This window comes from Erinaceus europaeus, chromosome 2, assembly GCF_950295315.1.
Source record: "Erinaceus europaeus chromosome 2, mEriEur2.1, whole genome shotgun sequence".
Classification (NCBI taxonomy): domain Eukaryota; kingdom Metazoa; phylum Chordata; class Mammalia; order Eulipotyphla; family Erinaceidae; genus Erinaceus; species Erinaceus europaeus.
The window spans coordinates 62,214,302-62,237,291 of NC_080163.1; the positions used below are offsets into that span (position 1 = coordinate 62,214,302).

At 41.8% G+C, this 22,990-nt stretch overlaps 1 protein-coding gene across 4 annotated transcripts in view; it reads right to left on the minus strand.

Moving 5' to 3' along the window:
• The window catches only part of GPAT4 (glycerol-3-phosphate acyltransferase 4), a 48,513-nt gene that overhangs the window by 14,873 nt on the left and 10,650 nt on the right, over positions 1-22,990 (minus strand). For 2 of the 4 annotated variants that reach the window (XM_007522765.3, XM_060181999.1), the window contains exons 2-5: positions 13,805-14,801; positions 2,613-2,682; positions 1,436-1,736; positions 571-645 (exon numbers count right to left, since the gene is read on the minus strand). In XM_007522765.3, coding sequence (XP_007522827.1) covers positions 571-645; positions 1,436-1,736; positions 2,613-2,682; positions 13,805-13,969 — 611 coding nt within the window. In that variant the 5' untranslated portion in view covers positions 13,970-14,801. The remainder of the gene's footprint in view (positions 1-570; positions 646-1,435; positions 1,737-2,612; positions 2,683-13,804; positions 14,802-22,990) is intronic. The other 2 variants (XM_060182012.1, XM_060182007.1) reach the window with 2 other exon arrangements.

Genomic DNA, 22,990 nt, shown 5'->3' on the forward strand with positions numbered 1-22,990 from the left:
TTCTAACCAGAGCACTGCTCACCTCTGACTTATGGCAGTATGGGAAATTGACCCTGGGAGCTCAGAGCTTCAGACATAAAAGTCTTTTTGCATAGCCATTGCACTATTTCCTTGGTTCCTTTTGCTTTTATGTGTGTGTGTGTGTGTGTGTGTGTATACATACATACATACATATATATATATATATAAAATTTCATTTATTTTAATGAGAGCAATATAGAGGAAAAAGGTAGGTAGAGAGAGAGAGAGGGACCAGAGCACTATTCGGCTTGGGCTTATGGTGGTACTGGGGATTGAACCTGGAATCAAGAAGCCTCAGCTTTCCCTTTATTATTAAAATGGAAAGAATACACAAATGGGATGGTTTAAAAAAAAAATCACATCAATATTAGTGAACTAGGAAAAAAAAAAAAAAAGATTTGACTGTTGCTATCATTCCTATCACTGGGTTATTTCATCTACCTAAGTTTCTTTTGGATGTACCCAAGGTAGTAGCCTGGCCTTCACTATTCGAACCGCTGTTTCCAGAACCAAGTACCTTTCAGACATGGAAACTTTTTTTCTACTCACCTCCCATTTGGCAAGTATCCCACCACAGTTGTGCCCACCACCAGAAGACTAATTCCCGTGAAAGCAAGAGCTATCCTGTAATAAGAAGAAAAATTAAACCAGAGCAAATCAATTCTTGCCCCAACTCCAGAACTGATTATGTGAACACCAAAGGGACCAATGTGTGAAAATTAAAGTGACCATCGTGAAAACCAGACTCAAGTTCTATTTGGACAAGAGGTTCCCACTAGAACAAGCTTGTCAGAACTAGAGATCATCTGGATTCTAAACTGAGTGTGCCTGATAGATCTGGCTCTCAGCCGACACCATCTCTTCAGGTGTCAGGCAGCCAGGATGATGGGAGATCCTAAAGTCTGACTTTTCTGCTTTCGGGGACCTGTTGTCCTGCTGTCTTAACCTTCCCTTTGGCTTTCAACTCTGGCAGAAATGCAGCTTCTCTGTAAGGCAACAGGAAATAGAGCCTGAAGGTACCAGTATCCAGGAAGACATACTCAGAATAGCACGTGATACAGAAAAACCGAGAGCTCAATATTGCCTCTGTGCTAGAAAGGCCAGCTGTAGGAAGGAATCCACCAGGCCCAAGGAGAAGTGGTGAGAAAGTACATCATGTTCCCTGTCTCTGTGGTTGGTCCACCTAGCCAGGCAATCTGTCTTTTAAGGACCCAACTATTTCCGTCTGTCATGCAGAGAATGCAAGGGCCTCTAGAGGATAACCGCCAGTGTTCCCATCCAAGAGTTTGGGGGATTGGTGAGTCAAACAATCTCACTGCCTTTTCTTTCTGAAACAGGAAACCAAAACAGAGACATGGGTAGGAAGACTATATATTGGTCTAAGGCTTTTGATGCCACCAGGCCCTGCCCTCACCTGAGTGGCAGAAGGAAGCAATAACGAATCAGCACCCCTAGTCCCCAGAGGACAGTGAGCCGGAGGCTAATGTACTGGAAGTTATAGTTGGTTCTGCTCAGCAGGTTCCAAGACTCCAGCTCCTCTGCTGAGAATCTCTTTGTCACCTCATCATCCATAATGGTCTCCATTCCTTTCCGGCAAAAGTAGAAAATGTCAGAGAGTTCAAACTCTTGAGTGTTATCCAGAGCCTTACTACTACCACTTCGACGGATTTCTTTGATCTCTTCTTCTAGAGAAGTGGGATCTTTTGCAATGATTCCTGCAAATGAGAACACGTCGGTTAGGCAGTATGTTAGGAGAAAGCCATGTTAAAAGATACACAAGTATATATCCTGTTATGTATATAGTGAAGAGTGGGTGTGGAACAAAAGCATTTAGGAACATATTTCAAAGAGATTCCCCCCCACACACACACACCCCTCCAAAGCATGATTCATTTCTGGCTTATGGTAGTATGGGAGAGTCTCAGGCATAAAGGTCTTTTTGCATAGTCATTATGCTATCTCCCCACATTTAAAGATTTAAAGACATCTTTTCAAAGGAGATTTACTTATTAATGAGAGAAAGAACTATAGCATCACTCTGGTATATGGAACACTGAGGATTAAGCTGGGGTGGGGGGTCACAGACCTCATGCTTGAGAGTCCAGTGCCATTTGGATAAGAATCAAGGTGGGGGGGAGGGCAGGCAGTGGTGCACCAGATTAAGAGCACATATTACAGTGTGTGAGGAACCAGGTTCAAGCCTCTGGTCCCCACATGCAGGGGGGAAAGCTTCACAAGTGGTGAAGCAGGGCTACAGATGTCTTTCCTGTCTTTCTCCCCATCCCCTTTCAAGTTCTGTCTCTATATAATAACAAATAAATAAATGCAAAAAGAAAAAAAAAAAAAGAATCCAAGAGGGCTAGGTGGTGACGCACCTGGTTGAACACACATATTACCATGCACAACGATCTGGGTTCAAGCCCTTGGTCCCCACCTGCAGGGGGGAAGCTTCTTAAGCAGTGAAGCAGGGGTACAGGTGTCTATCTCCCCCACCCCCAGTTTCTCTGTGAGGCTATCTAATAAGTAAATATAAAAAGATAATAAAGTTACTAAGAAACCAGTAATAAGATAAGGCTCAAGACCAGTCTCACCATTGGTATAGGGTTTGTAGAGCTGGTGGTTCTTCTCCTTGGCTCCTCTCTCCATTCTCAAGGTAGCCCACTGTGGGGTGGAAAATGGGGGGGGGGGGGAAGAGATGAAAACAAGCAAGGAGGAGGTTTTTTTTTCATTCAGTGAACACTTCCCTTTCCATTCTGTGGACGCTTCGAGCCCAGAGTGAGATGGCGATCTCAAAACCGGAATCAGACTGTGGCCAAGCAAGCATATGTTCTCCAAAGGAAACTCACCAAAGCCCTCTCTTCAGTCCTTCTTCTCTTCTTGATAATCAGGACCGAAAGCAGCTAAGTCACATACAGAAAAGCCGTGGAAACTCATGAAGACAGTTTAAGTTTCTCAGACCTAGCTTCTTACTGCCCAAAGCTCCTTCTCTCCCAGTTACTTAATGAACGCACTAACTTAACAGTCAGTGTGTCTCACATTTCTTCACGGCCACACAGCAGCTATTCACAATCAGCAGAATCCAGCATCTTTTAAGCGAGTACCTTCCGCCCAATACTGCCAACCTCTCAAAGTATTCCAAGAAAGCCGTAATTTTAGCTTTCAAATAGATGACAGATTTATGAAATAGGAAAGTCTTGTTGTCCATCGCCCTTTGCATAACTCTAACAGGAAAAGTCCTACAATCTGACACAGAAAGGTCGGAGAGGGACTATTTCTTCCCCTTTTTGCCACCAGAGCTATCACTGGGGCTTGGTGCTTCCACCATTCCTAGTAGTTATCTGTATGGATCGTTAGGAAAGTCATGATATATTTTTCTATGTTTTTCAATGCATATACCTGTGTGTGTGAGTGTACTTATTTATTTATAAGAGAGTAAGAATGACTGCATAGTAGGAGACCTGTAGCACTACTTGTGAAGCTTTTTCCCCTTGCAGGAGCTTGATTCTAGGACCTCAAGCAAGGGCCTCTAGTGGACGAGCCACTAGATTCTTCAAAGGTGGGGGGGGATATACCTGATTTGGAGAGTAAAAAAGAAATCTAGGCTCAAATTCAAAGTCTGACATGTAACTCATTTCCAATACTCTGATATTGATCTTTTTAAAAAAGCATTTATTTACTCCCTTTTGTTACCCTTGTTTTATTGTTGTAGTCATTATTATTATTGTCATCATTATTGTTGGATAGGACAGAGAGAAATGGAGAGAGGAGAAGATAGAGAGGGGGAGAGAAAGACACCTACAGACCTGTTTCACCACTTGTGAAGCAACTCCCCTGTAGGTGGGGAGCCAGAGGCTCGAACCGGGATCCTTACACAGATCCTTGTGCTTTGCGCCACATGCACTTAAAACCTGCTGCACTACCGCTGGACTTCCAATATTGATCTTTTCTATCTTCAAAACAGACACATCAGTCTCCTCCTTCATAAGGTCACTCAGACTCAAATGAGACAAGTATGTAACAGAACTTGGGAAGCTGTAAAAACATCCCAACCATCCTCATAACCACAAGCTCCAGGAGAGTTTGAAAAAAAAAAAAAAAAGGCTTTTTTCATCGAGCCTCCTCTCTCCTTGAGCAAAATCTTTTTAACCATGGTAAGAAAACTCAGAGGCTGAGTCTCTCTTACTATTAGAGAAGCAGAAACACAAGTACATGTGTTTCCAAATGGAATAAGCTGTCAACAAACAGGCACATCCCTGATGAGCCCAAGAAATGGAACAGATATTTTAAAAAGTGTCTCTCTTTAGACTTCCACTTCCCCAATTATGTAGGTGGGAACCCTATTGTTCCATGACACAGCAAATCCACAAGGCCCAAAGCATCTGGTGGAGACTCTGCTGGCAGAGCCCAAGTACTAGCAAGACCACTCTGCATGGTCTAATGGAGCCAAAAGCAGGGCACAGGTTTTATCAGTCACCTAACCTCATTTGGGGATTTCTTCAAACACCACTAATCTAGGAAAGACAGAGGACTTAAACAGAATCACCTGGGTGGGGAGTAGCTAGCATAATGGTTATGCCTGAGGCTCCAAAGTCCCCGGTTCAATTCCCCCACACCATCATTAAAAAAAAAAAAAAAAAGTGACGTTTCTAAACTTGGGTGCACATCCAAAATGCTGGGGAGCTTGTGTTTGTTTAGGGGCCAGGCAGTGGTGCACCTGGTTAAAGCACACACACTGCAATGTGTAAGGACCCAGGTTCAAGCCCCTGGCACCCACCTACAGGGGGGAAGCTTCAAAGTGGTGACATAGGGCTGCAGGTGTCTCTCTGTCTCTTTCCCTTTCTACCTCCTCCACCCCTCTCAATTTCTCTGTCTACCCAATAATAAATAAAAATAAAATAAGAGAGAGAGAATCACCCACTCCAAGATCTTAGAAAAGCAAACTGATACAACCCATTTTGTATTTCAGATTCTTCAGCTGGCGGATTTATGCATGCTAACATCTTCTAGAAGGAAATGTAAATATAAGCCCTGGACAGAGAAAGGTGAATTCCACCGGGAAATTCCACCAAGAGAAGTAGTGAATAAGGAGCAAGAGTTTACAAATCTGATGTAAAAGCCAAGGTCACTCACTCAGAATTCAGGGTTTTACATTTTAAATAAAGTCCCGGTACAGGCATAGTCAGAATTAGAAAAACCCCAATTCTTTTCTGACAGTTCCGATACAGACTAGATTTCAACAGACAGACAACATTTGGGCAGGCTTCTGGCACAGTAGAGTGTGAAGACTGTTTCACTACGCAAAACTCAAGTTGGCTGTGGTTTCGTTTTTAGTGGAAAGGTACTGAACTTGGTTAAATGAAATGCTTAAGTCTCGCCTGGTGCTATCACCAAGTTCTCACTAGCATCCTGTCATTCTTCTGGGTTTTCTGCTGTCGTGTGTTCATTTGTTTGTTTTTACTTCTAGCTTTCCTTTTTCTCTCTTTTTTAATTTATTGGGGGATTAATGTTCTATAGTCAAAAGTAAACATAATAGTTTGTACATGCATAATATTTCCCAGTTTTCCATGTTTTGCTTTTTCAAATGTCAGATTCATTGCGAAATGCTCATGTGTTTAGGAAATAACTGTCAAAAGTCCTAAGTGTTGGGGCAAGGACAGAAGGGCTGGGGAAAGCTCCTTGTTAGCTGGGAACAGGCTGTTAAGAACGGCCAACCAGTGAACTCCACTACCTCGCCTTGGGACAAAAAGGGGTGCTACACATTAGCAAAATCTGAGAGCTATATACAACTGACTTCTCAGAGCTGTCATTTGAGGAAGTTCAGTGCCGGGATAACCAGAACAATACCGAGAATCCTAAATTCAGAGCATATTTCCCATAAACCTCTTCTCCCTTCCCTTGATCCGAGATGCCATTTACTTTGCTATTCAGTATCATATCACCCAATTATTCCTTTCTCAGCTTCTCCCAAAGAGAAGACCATTTAAAGGCATTAACAATGTTGCACTCTTAGGTAACATTAAACACAACAAAGACTTTGGCAGGTGAAGTGCAGATCCAGCCCTTACAAATGCAGGCGGTTTGACAGTGCTTTTTTTTTTTTTTTTTGCTATCTATTCAGTGGATATTCAGTGGAAGGAATAAATAGTATCCATTCAGGTACTTAATCCTGTGAACAGGGCCCAGTGAAGTCTTAGCAACACCAATCTCAGCAATAAAACCCCTCCAACCCAGTCACCTTCCATTGCATTTTCCCACCAACTGGCTACAGATATCAAAAGAAATAAGATCCCGGGGGACTGGGTGGTGGTGCACCAGGTTGAGTGCATGTGCTACAATGTTCAAGGACCTAGGTTTAAGTCCTTGGGCTGCACCCGCAGGGGGGAAATTTCACAGTGGTGAAGCAGTTCTGCAGATGGCTCTTCTGCTCTCTGCCTCTATCTCTCTACTTTTCCTCTCAATTTCTGTCCCTATCCAATAATATATATAAAAGAAAATAAATAACAAGATTCCCTACAAAGCTAGGATGCCATCATCTGTCACTTCAGTTTTTTTTTTTTTAACCAGAGCACTACTCAGCTCTAGTTTATGGTGGTGTCAAGGATTGAACCTGGGACCTCTGAACCTCAGGCATGAAAGTCTTTTTGTACAACCACTATGCTGTCTCCTGAGCCCCCATCCCTCACAGTCTTTCTACTTCCCATGCAAAACAACTCTTCTAACAACTGTTAGAGAGTCAGCTATAATCTACTACTACTATTATTATTATTATTATTTTGTTCCTTGAATTTTTATTTACTACCCTAGCAGAAACTATTAACAAATAAAGGTGCTGGTTTCATATACACAATGTTGCCCCCCACCCACCCGCCAAAAAAGACCACCCTTCATTAGAGGCTGAGGAGAATATGAAATTAGATGAACTTTTATTTAGAGCATGACCCAAGTTAGAAGAACCGAGTCTCTTGCAGACTTGTGCCTTCTATAATCTTAAGTGGATACTAACAAATCCAATTTCTATTCTGGACTTGGCACAAGTGTCAACTTCACATTCTAATCACCAAGTTATTTCCAAGCCCAGCCAGTCCTTACCACCCAGCATGGTGAGAATGAAACCTTTTCTCCTCTCTCTGGGTTTACTAATGCTCCGGTTAGTCAAACTTCCAAGTTTGCCATCAGTGATCAAATTCAAACAACCCTCCTGAAAAAAGCAAACTCCCACAATTGCTCTTGCATTATAACTTCTTTTTTTTTCCACTAGCTTATTCAGGTGTCTACACTAATGCAGCAGTCATTTGGTTGCCTTTTCCTCCCACTAGTCTATTTGAAATATGTATCTGATTATATCACTTCCCTGTCAGTGGCTTCTCAATATCCAAATAAATATCTGTGATGTTTGTTTGTTTTCTTTTTGTCATCACTAGGATTTCACTGCTCTGGGCTGACTTTCAGATATAGACAAAAGACAGAGAGAAGAGAAAAGACAGCCAACAGCACTGAAGCTTCCTCCGGTGATGTGGAGGCCAGGTTTGAACCTGACTTGCACACATGGCAAAGCAAATAACACTATCCAGGTGAGTTCTTGTGCTAGCCCAGAAATATGCATTTTTTTTAAAAAATATTTTTGTTGCCCTTGTTTTATTGTTGTAGTTGTTATTATTGTTATTGATACTGTTGTCATTGGATAGGACAGAAAGAAATGGAAAGAGGAGGGGAAGACAGAGAAAGGGAGAGAAAGATAGACACCTGCAAACCCACTTCACTGTTTGTGAAGCAACTCCCCTGCAGGTGGGGAGTTGAGGGCTCGAACCGGGATCCTTACACTGGTCCTAGCGCTGCGCTACTGCCAGACTCCCGAAATATGCAGTTTTGCGCCCCATCTCATTCTGTTTACTCTACTGAACTAGGCATTATGTAAACAAGGCTTTACCTTCTCTTTCTCTGCTGCTCTTCTACAATGCTCTGTCTTTTTAAAGATTTGGTTCCCTCTGTGCATGTTAACTGGCATCACGTTCTGAATTATGTTTGCATATATGTCTTTCCTTCTATACTGTAAGCTCCTTGGGGACAGAACCTACCCAGACTGATAGCCGAGCACAATCTGAGAGACAGCCTTGTGCTGAAAAGTAATCAAGAAGGGCTGTATGGAATGCGTCATCTCCAAATAGTTCTCTTCACTATGATCATCTGTGGAAAAGACAGACCTGAAGTGATAAAACCTAAAACTTTCCCCACCACAATCCCACACTACTTCTTCTGTTCTTCTCTTAAGCGATGTAAGTTAAAATCACCCTCCCCACAAGGGCTGGGAGGACATTAGTGATTAACAGCAACTATTACACTGCGAGCATGGTAAAGGAGTCCCACTCTCTAGAAGACAGAGCAGACTGGAAAGTCTGCTGTCTAAGGTCAAGTGTCAGGGATGATAAGAAAAACTGGCATTTAACCTACAGGTCACTTGACTCAAAAAATCCATGTCCTTCTATTTTTGGCTTATCTCACTTAACCGTGAACACACAAAGTAAATGTTGGACTGGGTTTGGATGGCTGCAAAGGACTCTGGGGAAGAAGGGTAGGTCCTGATACATGACAGTGAAAAGGGACATAAGTTGGGGATGAGAGTGTTTCTGAAGATACCTATTGAGGGGAGATAAATGGTGATTAAAGGAAAAGAAGAAACCATGCCTATTGTACCATAGTCACCTCTACTGCCATATAACCACCACTGCTTTTTTTGGTTTTTGCTTTTGTTTTGTTTTGTTTCTCAGAGTTGGGACTTGTGCATGTAGAATTCACTGTCCTCAAGTGATTTTTTTTTATTTACATACAGACAGAGAAGGAGAAAGATACCACAGCACTGGAGGCTGGCCCACCACCCCTGGACCACAGCACTCCTTGGGGTGACTGGGCTTGAGCAAGCACAGCAAGGCACATGCGCTTCCCAGGGAGCCACCTCTCCAGTCCTTCCACCCCTGGTTGGTTTTGTTTTGTTGTATTTATTTATTTCTTTTTTGTTGCCCTTGTTGTTTTTATTGTAGTTATTATTATTGTTGTTTTTGATATCGTCATTGTTGGATAGGACAGAGAGAAATGGAGAGAGGAGGGGAAGACAGAGAGGGGGAGAGAAAGACAGACACCTGCAGACCTGCTTCACCACCTGTGAAGCAACTCGCCTGCAGGTGGGGAGCCGGGGGCTCGAACTGGAATCCTTATACGGGTCCTTGCGCTTCGCACCACCAGCGCTTAACCTGCTGCGCTACTGCCCGACTCCCCCACCCCTGGTTTTTATGACTCTGTTTTGGAGATTAACGTCAGTCTGATCATAACTATCTTATGGTCTCTATTCTTAGCCAATGAACTCCATTCACATCAGGCAAGCGACAACTGACATCAGTTAAATTCACTGTTCTCTTTTCTAGCTATATATATATTTTTTCCTTCACTTTTTCCCTTTCTAACCAGAGCACGGCTCAGCCCTGGTTTATGGTGGTGCAGGGGATTGAACCTGAGACTTTAGAGCCTCAGGGATAAGAATATCTTTATATAACCATTTTGCTGTGTCCCTGATGGTTTACAGCTATGCTCTTTTTTTTTTTCCTCTCCCATTTTCCTTATCATTCTCAACTCAGCTGAAAGTCCACTCCCAGGAATTTCAGCACTCAAAATACCACCACCACTGTATAGAGGGTAAATCTGCAGCACAAACTATAAGGGAATAAAAACACTGTAGACAACGTGCTGCCCTCTACACATGATGACCTCCAATGACTCAGCAATTACAGGCCCTGTTGGAGTTAAGTCTCCCCTGAGAGAAAACAGAAAAGACAAAATCTACCCATACCATTTTCTATAGTGTTCCCCCCACCCAGTAGGTATATAAGTATTTTCTTCTGTTTATTTCAAATATTTTTTATATATTTATTTTATTTTGCTTACCAGAGCACTGCTCAGCTCTCTGGTTTATGGTGGTGCAGGGGATTAAACCTGGGACACTGGAGTCTCAGGCATGAGAGTCTCTTTGCATAACCATTATGCTGTCTATCCCCATCCTTCTTCTTTTAAAGAAACTGTTTGTGAGAAACTAACTTTAGAGTTAGTGCTTACTTAAGCCCTCCAAAAGCAAAGGTATCATCATAAAAGCTATTAAAAATGTATTAGATATTCATTTTTTACTAACTTTTATGATTACCTAGTAAAATGAATAACTGATGAAATTCTAAAAGTATAGGCAGAAAAGCATATGCATATGGCATTAATGCAATCATAAACTAGAAGTATACATTATATCAAAGATTGAAAGGCAATACACAAAAGATTAAGATGTTACAAACTGTGGGACATGAATGAATGTTCCGATTCTTCAGTATTCCATTATAATCTGGCTGTGTCACTGCTACGTGACAAACCATCCGTAACTTAGTGACTTAAAACACATCAACTGGGTGACTAAAGGCTGACGGCTGAAGCCTTCCGAGGACTTGCTCAATCCCATGTGATAGCGATGTTGGCTGTTAGAGTCTCCCTAGGACCGTGAACTGGAACACCTATATGTGTCCTGGTCTCCCACACAGCATGGCATCTGGATTCTGGGTGTCAGACAAAAGTTATACTGTGTTTCTTCTTACCAAATCTCACTCCTCACACAGCATCATGTCCATAGCATTTTATCTGTTAGAAAAGTGTCATGAAGGATAAGCTAAAGAAGCTATGGGATGGATACTCTACTCTGCATTCAAAAAAAGATGACATTGTGTCCTTTGGGACAAAATGGATGGAACCAAAGATGATTATAGTTAACGAAATAAGTAAAGAGATGAAAGGCAATGGATGGTTTCACTCCCTGTGGAATCTAAAGAAGTGATAGCCATGAATCTGAAAGCACACACACCAGAAGAACTAATCTTGGCAGTTGCACTCGTGGATATACAGAATTTGGTGGTGAGTGTGGTGTGGAACTATACACTATAAGCTTATAATCTTACAATGCATTATTAATCACAAATAAAAAATGGGGGGGGATAAATGTGTCATTAAGGTCTCCATTGGGTTTGGGCAGTGGTACACACGGTTAAGTGCACATATAACCAAGAGCAAGAACTCGGGTTCAAGCCCCTGGCCTCCACCTGAAGGGGGAAAGCTTCACGATTGGTGAAGTAGATCTGCAGGTGTCTATCTTTCTGTCTCCCTATCTCCTCTCTCTATCTCCCCCTCCTTTCTCAATTTCTCTGTCCTATCCAACAACAAAAAAAAAGACACACACAAAAAGGGAAGGTCTTCATTCAAAAGGAGTTTATCAGACTCTACTTTTTTATGGTATATGGCAGAATCACTTGGGAAAGTTATAGAAATGCCTAGCCAAATTAATGGCATAAGTCTGTGGAGGAGACTAGCTCCTGAACAGCATGCTTAAAATGCTTCCTCATTTTAAACTAACAGTCTAAATGCAGAGTTAGGGGAAGACCCACAGTATTATATTCCCTGAGCTTCTACCTCTAAAATTCTGTACTTATCCTAATTTAGAAAGGAGATGAAGAGACTTTAAAAAAAAAAAAAGGCAAAATAAAGAAGTTTTTTTAAATACCATAAACATATATAAACACCATAAATGCATATATGTATGAATACAGATATTTATATATGTATTTCAAGATCTAAACCCAAAGGTATCCAAACACAACTTGTATCTAATACTACCACTAATAAAAATGTAGCTATTCAGTTCTTATTGACCACTAAGGGGTTGTTTTCGTAATGGAGTAGAGAATATACACAGATTTAAAGCCTTTCATCCAATCCAAAGAGAAAAAAAAAAAAAAATTTTAATTGGGGGGGGGGGGTGGCACAACTGAGTATACATGTTACCATGTGCAAAGACCTGGGTTCAAGCCCCTGGTCCCCACCTGCAGGAAGGAAGCTTCATTAGCAGTGAAGTGGCACTGCAGGTGTCTCTTCTCTCCCTCTCAACTTCCTCCCTATCCTATCAATTTAAAGTAAATATGTTAACAATGTTAACAATTATGAAGAAGAGTAGGCTGGTAACTCCTCCTATTTCTGTTCTTAAACTATGAATTCTCATTGTTTATGATTTAAGCCTTGCTTATAAACTTGAATAAAAGCTAGTTATCATTCACTGCTGTTTCCTAAAAGCTTATCTATGTTCCATCTCTGAATTTTTCACACAAATATGAAATATGAAATTTTACTTTTTTATCAGTATTGACTCATCAATGTTTCACCTTTTTTTTTTTTCTGGCTGAATAATAAGACAGAAGATAGATTTGTGGTTGTTAAAAATCAGGGGAAGAGAAAATGGGAGAACCACAAACTCCTTAATGACTATGGGTTTCCTTTGCAGTGATGATGATGTTCTAGTACCAAAAAGAGGTTGACTGTATTATAAATATCTCTGTAAACACAAAGTCATTTGGCTGCCCACTTTAGCATGACTGATTTTACATTAATGAGGTGAACCTCGCTTTTTTACAGTGTGAGAAAGAGTCATTAATTCTTACAGGAATATGAAATAACAAAAGCTATGAACTTAGATGCCTGAGACTCTGAGGTCCTAGGTTCAGGGTGGTCCTCTCCCCTCCGCTCGCCCTCATTCTCTGTCTCTCTCATAATAAACAAAGTATCAAAAGCTAGAACGTAAAGCTCAGCAATATACAGGTAATAGAACTTCTCACTTAAGTCCTTCAGACTTTCTATTTCTTTTCGGACAAGATATAGACTCCTTATAATTAATTCTGTCCGCCGTAGATGCATAAGGAACTAAATGAAGGTAAATAAAAATTATACCGAAAACTCTTAACACGCTGTACAGATGATGTGGTGTCATTTTTAATATTATGAGCACATTTCTCAAGTTATACATGGTCTCACCTAAAGATTCACTGACTATTAAAAACAGACAATGCTAGTAAATGACCAAATGTACTATAAATATCTAGTGTCTGTGGCACAGATTGACTTGCAGGAAGTATCACTTCTCATCCATTCCCTTTACACTAGGATAAGTTCAGCAGTATAATTATATTCTAACATATGTGAAGCAATGTATTATCCTGCTCCTCTATTTTTAACAGATAAAACAATCCATCAACCACCCTGTTCTTGTAACAAATTTCCTCAGCTATCTAAAAGCAGAGCACTCTTTAGTTGGTATGGTTTGGTAGGTTATTTTCGGTTAATGTGGTTAACCATTCACTTACACAGAACAACTTTCAAATCCTCTCAGATGCCTCTCCCCAACTAACCTGCCAAACCATACCACATAGGAATGGTTTCACTCTCAGATTGTAGGGGAAGTCTTTAACACTTCTTTTGTCTGAAATGCAAAATATCTATTTAAGATAAACGTCTGAAAAAGAGAAGAGTTTCTTCCATGCTTATCAGTGAGGGAATGTCAGTAGCAGCTTGTGTTTCAACATGTTATATAAGATGAAGTTGAGTCTGACAAAGTGAATCAGTGATTTTTTTTTTTTTTTAATTCTAAGCCCCACTCTTTATAATAAGCCAAGCCAGGAGTCATGGAACCGAAATCTTTGCTCAGATGAATCAAATATACAGGTATGTTACCTCAAAAAGAAAGACTGCTAAAAAAATGTTATCTCAAAAAGACTGCTAAAAGACTTCCACAAGTATGTACTTATTCTTTATACTCAAAAGGCCATTTTCCATACTCATCTTCTCCATATCAATAAACAGATAACAATCCACTAAGAACAACATTTTTTTTTCATAGCACTTCTTCCTCTATGAAATACACATTTAAAACACAACTTACCGCAAAGATTTTTAGCAAAGTTTTCATATAGAGCTTTCGGATGCCAAAGGAGACTCCAAAAATGGCCGGGACTATGATGAAAACGAGAAGGAGAGTAAAAAGGACAGTCAGGGAGATGCCCAGAAGGTTGACAATCAGGCTGTCAAAAGGCAGCAACAGGAACATGGTGGAGGATCCCAGCGAGGCCAACGCCCTCCTCCCCAAACACAGACCACGGCCTTCAGAATGTCCTCTCAGACAGCACCAGCCTGAGAACAAAAGCAAGGCCCTGGAGGATGGTAAACTCCATTATTGGATGGCCTGAGGAGAAAACTTGGGAGTAGAATGAAAGTTAAAAAAAATAATAATAATAAAAAATAAATAAATAAAGAGGCACAGGAGGCAGCCTCCAAATGCCTCACGTTGGAGGTGAACAAGGCAGGATCAGTCTTCAATTCAAGCATTCAAGGCCAGGCTGAGTTTCTGTGAAAGAGCAGTTAAGCAGGGATCACTGCTCTGCTCCCTACACTGCTTCCAGAAGTCCTTTTCCTGCCCAAGAGCATTCAGCAGATAAATCTGTCCCGAAGATCCGTCATTGCCAGAAGTACCAAGAAGAGACTGTCTTGGTGCCAGAAAAATCCTGATAACTCCAGGAGGGGAGGGCTGGCACTTCACACAGAAGGCTACTGGACGTGGATATTCAGAAATTAAATAACTGTTTCAATTTCAAATTCCTTCATAAGCTAAAAACTGTTCACTGTAGAGAGTTCACATCTCGCTCCATTCTTCCTCTAGAGAGGCTCCTGGCGCATGTGGCTTCCAGGACCCTCCTACCTGGAGAGCTATGATCTCTGCCAGGAGGACACAGATGCTGGCACAGAATGTCTCATGCTGCCTGCGGTGAGTGTAATTCCAGACGCGGCTGGCATTGATTTCCTCTGGATCTTCTTCCTCCTAATGCCCCCTTCTCATTGGTGACCTGGGTTCCTGGCAAGAAGTATCTTGCATGTTGCCAAAGCTGGGGTGGAAACAGAAACACCATCAGTTTATATGAATCATTAGGAGAAACATCCTTGGGGGGGTGGGAGGGGGGATTGGTTTAGGGTAAGCTTCATCACCGTAGCTTCTCAAATCATCAAGGTCAAAGAGACAGGTGGCAGACATGATGTGGGAGGAAAACACACAAATGTTTCATATATATATATATTTTTTTTTAATTGGAGGGATTAATGTGTACAGCAAACAATAAAAACAGTAACAAAAAATAAAATACAGTAGTTTGTACAAGTATATCATTTCTCGGTTTTTCCCTCAACCCCTTTTCTAGGTCTTCGGACATCATGTTCCAGGCCCTGAACCTTCCCCTCCCCACCCCCCAACCCAGAGTCCTTTACTTTGGTGCAAGACAACAAACCCAGTCCAAGTCATGCTTTGTGTCTCCTTATTTTTCAACTTCTTTTTCTTTTAATTTATTATTGGTGATTTAATAGATTTAAGATTGTGAGATAAGAGAAGTACAAATCATACAGTTCCCACCACCATCACCAGTGAGCTATATCCCATTCCCTCCACTGGAAGGTTCTCTATTCCTTTTTTTTTTTTTTTTTTTTTTTGCCTCCAGGGTTATTGCTGGGGTTCCATGCCTACATTACGAATCCACTGCCCCTGGAGGCCATTTTTCCCATTTTTGTTGCCCTTGTTGCTGTTATTGTTGTCATTGCTGCTGTTGTTGTTGGAGAGGACAGAGAGAAATGGAGAGAGGAGGGGAAGACAGAGACGGGGAGAGAAAGACAGACACCTGCAGACCTGCTTCACTGCCTGTGAAGTGACACCCCTGCAGGTGGGGACCCGGGGGGCTTGAACGAGGATCCTTCCACCTGTCCTTGCACTTTGCGTCATGTGTGCTTAACCCGCTGTGCCACCGATGCCCAGGCTCTCTATTCTTTATCCCACTGGGAGTATAGACCAAAGATCTCTTAAGGGGCACAGAAGGTTCTATAATTGCTTCTCCACAGGACATGGGTGTTTCATACATTTTTCATGATAGAACTCAAACTTTCTGAGTAGAAAAACATAGGGGTATAAGACAGACTTCAAAAGAACATATACAAGAACATATACATAAAAAAAAAAAAATACTATGAAAAGTAAAATTCCTTTTCACCTTTCCTCCATTCTTGTCCACAGATACAATCAAGTTAGCAGCTTTATACTCTTCTGGAGATCATCTGTGCATCTACAAGGAGATCACACTTACTCTTTGCTACCTGCTTTCCCATCTGCAGCAATGTTATACGTACTGTTATACGTATTATACACAGCACTGGATGGGCATACTATGCATGGTTTATACACAGTGGTGCATATTACACACACCTGTGGCATACTATGCACACTGTTATTCACTGTACTTGATTTTTATTCTCTCCTTCTCTTTTTCAGTTTAATATATCTTTAAAAAAGTGTTCCACGGTGGTGGTGGTGGGGGGGGACCAGGTGGTGGTGGTGCCCCTGGTTGAGCACACACGTTACCATGCACAAGGACCTAGGTTCAAACCCCTGGGCCCCACCTGCAGGGGGGAACTTCAGGAGTGGTAAAGCAATGCTGCAGGTATCTCTCTTTCTCATTCCTTCTCTATTTCTTCCTTCCCTCTCTATTTCTGTTTCTATCCGATCTATCAATAAAGAAGGTTCCATCAGTATAGCTATCTTATTCTTTGCAGCTACAAAATGTACCATAATTTTGCTGATGAGTTTGAGTCAGGAAACAGTGTCTTCACATTTTAATATTTGTTTATTTCATTTTAATAGGCATTTTAGTTATTATCCTCTCAAAATAGATCAAGTCTTAATCATTATGCCCTCTCTCCCAAACTACCTCGAAAAAAACTCACCACCATAGAACTAGTGGTGAGAGAAATATCCCATGGCAAATCTGGATTCATGCATCCGAATTTGGTGTTCATCTCAGAATCCAAGGCACAAACCTACTCTTATTTTTCTAAAATGGCCAAACTGACTGCACGTGTTAGATTCCAAACTACATCACAACAGAGATTCAGGCAATTAGATGTATTTGTAAGACTTTGTTGCACTGGCTGCCTGAGTCACTGTATTATTTCAACCCAATACCAGCCGAACTTAAGAGCCACACTTCCACTCCACTCTTCCAGCTCCATTCTGCATGGACAACACTCGCATGGAAAACAGGCAGCTAGAGCCTGCGATCCCACTGGGCAGCTTCACCACACTAGCCAAGGTTACCTTGAGCTCCAGAAGCCAAAAATGACTGATATTAGGTACTCTCTGACTCCTGCCAGACCAGAGTTTAGATCGCTCTTTTCTGGATCACAATCAAGTGAGAATTCGCAAGATTATTCTGGGTTCATGTCCCTGTGACGTTTAAGTAAACACATTTAGCAATAAGCTAATTTCTTCACCTAGTTCAAAAGTTGGTAAACTATAACCCATGGGTCAAATCTGACTATGGCTTGTCTTTTATAAGACTTGTGACTTAGGTATGGCTTTTTAAAAAAAATATTTATTTATTCCCTTTTGTTGCCTTTGTTGTTTTATTGTTGTAGTTATAGTTGTTATTGATGTCGTCGTTGTTGGATAGGACAGAGAGAAATGGAGAGAGGAGGGGAAGACAGAGACGAGGAGAGAAAGACATATGCAGACCTGCTTCACCACTTGTGAAGCGACTCCCCTGCGGGTGGGGAGCTGGGGACTCGAATCGAGACCCTTACACCATTCTTGCGCTTTGTGCCACCTGCGCTTAACCCACTGCACTACCGCCCGACTCCCTTTTTTTTTTTTTAACATCTTTAAATTGCTGTAAAAAGCAAAGAGTCACAGGTGACAGAGGCTATGTCTACACAAGCTAAACAGGCCTGGTCCTTTGCAGAAAAGCAGTGTGCTGACCCCTGACCCAGCAGTTTGTTTGGTTTTTTCGTTCTTTGTTTTTCCTGTCAGAGGCAATGAACTCTCCCCTTGTTACCCAGCCCCACCACTTAAGTTCTTACTTATGATTGCCAGACTCCAGAACAGAGAACAGCAAACCAGCCAAACAAGTTATTTGGCCAACATTAAACAGCACTCACATAAATTCTTAGAAATAGAAAGAATAAAAGCAAACAAGTTGCAGTTACCATACAGGCTTCCAGATACCTTGCTGGATTAGCAGAGCAGTCACTGGCAAGGTAAATGGTGTCCCCTTAATACAGACTTTGATCTCAGGAAATACAGAAAATTGCTCCTATTAGAACTCCATTACACCGTGATGTCTATCAATTTGCCTTAAGTAAATATAACTATGACTACTTGAGCATGAGACAGGGGAACTTAAATAGTTATTCGTATCTTTATCCTCAACAGCTATTCATTTTCTTAGCTTTGTCAGCTTTCAGCGAAACCCAATAAGGCCAAACGGTCCAGAGAAAAACCAACTAATTCTGAGCATTTTAGGAAAATGGCTTCACAGAATGTGCTGTTATACTAAACAAACTCTCCAATCCATGGAATGAGACAGTTTTTGAGATTTCCTCAGTTATTCAGAGACAAGTTCATTCATTCAACAAATATTCTCTAGGCACATGCTCTGTACTACATTTATTTATTTATTTATTTATTTATTTTTCCTCCTCCAGGGTTATTGCTGGGCTCGGTGCCTGCACCTTGAATCCACCGCTCCTGGAGGCCATTTTTTCCCCTCCTTTTGTTGCCCTTGTTGTAGCTTCGTTGTGGTTATTATTATTGCCCTTGTTGACGCAATTCGTTGTTAGATAGGACAGAGAGAAATGGAGAGAGGAGGGGAAGACAGAGAAGGGGAGAGAAAGATAGACACCTGCAGACCTGCTTCACCGCCTGTGAAGCGACTCCCCTGCAGGTAGGGAGCTGGGGGCTCGAACCGGGATCCTTACGCCGGTCCCTGCGCTTTGCGCCACATGCGCTTAACCCACTGCGCCACCGCCTGACCCCCACTACATTTTTTTTTTTTTTTTGCCTCCAGTATTCTCCCTGGGACTCAGTGCCTGCACTATGAATCCTGGAGGCTATTTTTTTCCCCTTTTGTTGCCCTTGTTGCTTATCGTTGTTATTATTGTTGTTGTTATTGCTGTCATTGTTGTTGGATAGGACAGAGAGACATCAAGAGGGGAAGACAGAGAGGCAGAGAGAAAGACAAGACACCTGCAGACCTGCTTCACTACTTGTGAAGCGACCCCCCTGCAGGTGGGAAGTCGGGGGCTTGAACCAGGATCCTTATGCGGGTCTCCTTAGCATCTGCGGGGGTTTTTAGTGGGCATACATTGAGATGGAATGCTATTGGCATCAGTACACAGAGATGTGTCAAATGTCTTTAGTGTGCAGACCAGCTTCTGAGACAGAGAATTATCCGTCATCTAATGGTAACAGCACAGAGGCTGAGAAATCCTGCACAGAGACACATGCAAAATGACACACACGCATGGTTATTGGGTGCAGTACAGTTTGTAATATTGTAAGAAACAGCCTCTCAGCAGGTGACACAGTGACTAGACACCAGACTTGCAAACATGAGGTATTGAGTTCAGTCCCTGGCACTGCATATGCCAGAGCGATGCTCTGGTGAACTTGTGTTCTCTCTCTCTCTCTTCCTTAGGATGAAACATCAATGTCCAGCAATAAAAGATACGCTGGAATGTTGTTAAAATTCTTAAGCTCTAGCCGGGCTGGCTTCACGGGTGGGTAACAGAGACGACCAGAGACATACGGCTGGGCAGGGAAGCTGTATTTCTTTATTCAGGAACAACGATTCATAAACTAAGACAAACTAATCACCAAACAGAACTCTGCTGTCTCTTTGCAGCGGTGCAAGCACTCTCTCCAATTCCGGAACTCAGGAACTCTCTTTTACTCTGGAACTCTGGCACTCAGGAACCCTGGAACTCTGGCGGGGTTCCTAGGGGTGGGGCCAAGCGGGCCACGAAAACTAACTGGACTGATCCAATTCTCTTGGCGGGGGAGATCTAGAACAACCCAATGTAAAGCATACAACACTGGAAGCCGTTAATCATGTGGTTTTTGGTTTTTTAAAAAATCTTTTATTTATTATTGGATTTAGACAGAGAAATTGAGAGGAGAGGGGCAAAAGAGCAGGAAAGAGACAGAGAGACACCTGCAGCCCTACTTCACCACTTGTGAAGCATCCTCCCTGCAGGCGGGGGCCAGGGACTTGAACCTAGGTCCTTGTGCACTGTAATGTGAGCACTTAGCCAGGTGTGCCACCGCCTGACTCTGCTTGTTTGTTTTTTAAAAGAAACATCTAGCTGCCTGGAAGGTAGTGAAGTGGATAAAGCACTGGACTTTCAAGTACAAGGTCCTGAGTTCTATCCCCAATTATATGTGCCAGAGTGATGTTCTGGTTCTCTCTCCTCCTCCCTTCTCTCTCATAAATAAATTTTTTTAAAGAGAGAGAGAGGGACTGAAAGATAGAGACATCTACATATGCACTGATCAAAAACAATTTTCCAGTTAGATCCAAGAGCAACATCTACAATAAATATTAACTCTAAATGAGGGAGGAAAAGTTAAAATACACACCAGTTACAGCAGCTGGCTCTAGGAGGGGAAAGGTACGGTCACTTTATCTTGCTGATAACTTTAAAACTACCATTTTGAGTAGTTAATAGACTCAAGGTTCAAGACTCACATTAAGGTTTTGGACCCTAACTTCATTTAACCAGCAGAAACTGGGGGTGGGGGGGAGGAGTAGATAGCATAATGGTTATGCAAAGAGGCTTTCATACCTGAAGCTCTGAAGTCCCAGGTTCAATCCCCCGGCACACCATAAACCAGAGCTGATTAGTACTATGGTTAAAATAAATATGTAAGAATTTAAAAAAAGGAAAATTTTAAGTCAACCAGCAGAGACTGAGTATGACTGGGTAAAATTTTCAAAGCTAATTATGATATGGGGCCTGGCAGGTGATTCAGTGAATATGGTGTACGCCTTACCATGCCTCAGGCCCTAAATTCAATCCCATAATCCCACATGGGAGCACCATGCACCATACCCACAGAACTCCACAGATAGTAGAACAGTACTTTGGCCTATCTTTCCTCCTCCCTTCCTCCCTATCTCTGAAGGTATATATGGGGTTTAAAAATGGGCCAGGAGGTGTTTCAACAGTTATCTTACAGGCACCAAGTCCCAGGTTTATTACAGGGTAGATGGGGACACACACACTTGAGGGTAGAAAGAATTATTATGAGAAAATAGTAATGCAATTTTTCACAGTGCCTGGAATGAGTAAATACTCAAAATATATTAATCACTATTCTGAGCTTTTGTAACAAGAATGGAGGAGCATTTAAAGGTATTTCCTGGGGAGTTGGGCGGTAGAGCAGCAGGTTAAGTGCACGTGGTGCAAAGCACAAGGTCCGGCGTAAGGATCCTGGTTTGAGACCCTGGCTCCCCACTTGCAGGGGAGTCACTTCACAAGTGGTGAAGCAGGTCTGCAGGTGTCTATCTTTCTCTCCTCCTCTCTGTCTTCCCCTCCTCTCTCCATTTCTCTCTGTCCTATCCAACAACAATGACATCAATAATAACTACAACAATAAAACAACAAGGGCAACAAAAGGGAATAAATATTAAAAAAAAAAAAAAGTGTCTCTTTAAAAAAATAAATTTTAAAAAAAGGTATTTCCCAAGAAGACCTAACACTACACAAATGAGAACACTGTTTTCACCTAAGCACTCCTGCCTTACATTGGTTATAATCCCCTCACCTGACTAGAGTCTGTAACACCATGTAGAAACTGCATGTTGCCCAAAGGGAAAGTAAAGATATCAGCTAGCATCTGCAGAGCACACTGCAGGGGAAGCGGGGTATCTATAGAAACCAGGAAAAATAAATGCTTCATGTTAATGATGGTACCCAAAGTTAGTGCTCTAGAGAAGACTAGTGGTGTGTGTGTCCGTGTGTGTTTTTAATTTTTGTTTTTTTTATTTTGGATACAGACAGAGAAGTTGAAAGGGAAGAAGGATAGATAAGAGAGGGAGAGGGACACACACACATGCAACACTGCTTCACATGTGAAGCCTCCCTCTGGAGGTGGGAACTGGGGGCTTGAACCCAGGTCCTTGCGCGTGGTAATATGTGCCCTCAACTGGGTGTGTTACCACCTGACTCCCTCAGAAGACTAGTTTTGAGTCAATACAGTAAATATACATAAACAACAAGAATGTGAGTGGTATGGGCCTTCAGAAGACCTAGACAAAACTATTCTTCCAGTCATTAGTAATTGTGCCAATTCTCCACCCAGGATGGACTGGGCCTTTTCCGTGGGTGGGGTATGAGGTTGTTTTGAAAGCAATACAGGGAGTTCTAACATACAGCCAGAGTGAATTACTAGGTTAAGGGTTCGGACCAGTTAACTCAGCAAGGAACAACAGTATACTGACAAGACATCCCACTAGTAGTTATCTTTGATTTCAAATTACTTGTAAGTAAAAGACATCTAGTTCTCTAGCCAAAAAAAAAAAAAAGCAGGGGAGAATATAGACAAACACATTCACAAAAGAGTGGATATAAAACTACATTCCAGAAACTGCCACAGGGCCATGAAAACTGATAGCAGCTGTTTAGCATTAGTGTTGGAAGTCTCAGAATATAAGATTGAGCTGTCGCCCAGAAAAGGCACATCTGCACTGAGACAAGAGGATTAGCATTACAGTTATGGGGGTGCAAATTTTAGGTTAATATTGAGAATCTAGCCTTCAAACACTGGTACTGGGAATGTAAAGTGGTACGGCCATCTTGAGAAACTATCTTTTTAAAATTTTTCTTTATATATTTATTTTCCCTTTTGTTGCCCTTTATTTATTTTTTTTCTATTGTTGTTGTAGTTATTATTGTTGTTGTTGTTGTTGGATAGGACAGAGAGAAATGGAGAGAGGAGGGGAAGACAGAAAGGGGGAGAGAAAGATAGACACCTGCAGACCTGCTTCACCACATGTGAAGTGACTCCCCTGCAAGTGGGGAGCCAGGGTCTCAAACCAGGATCCTTACACCGGTCCTTGCACTTCACACTACATGCATTTAACTTGCTGCGCGCTACCGCCTGACTCTGTGAGAAACTATCTTATCATAACCTCAAAATGGTTAAACACAGAGTTATCATACACTAGTTCCCTCCCAGATAGATAGAGATATTCAAGAAAAT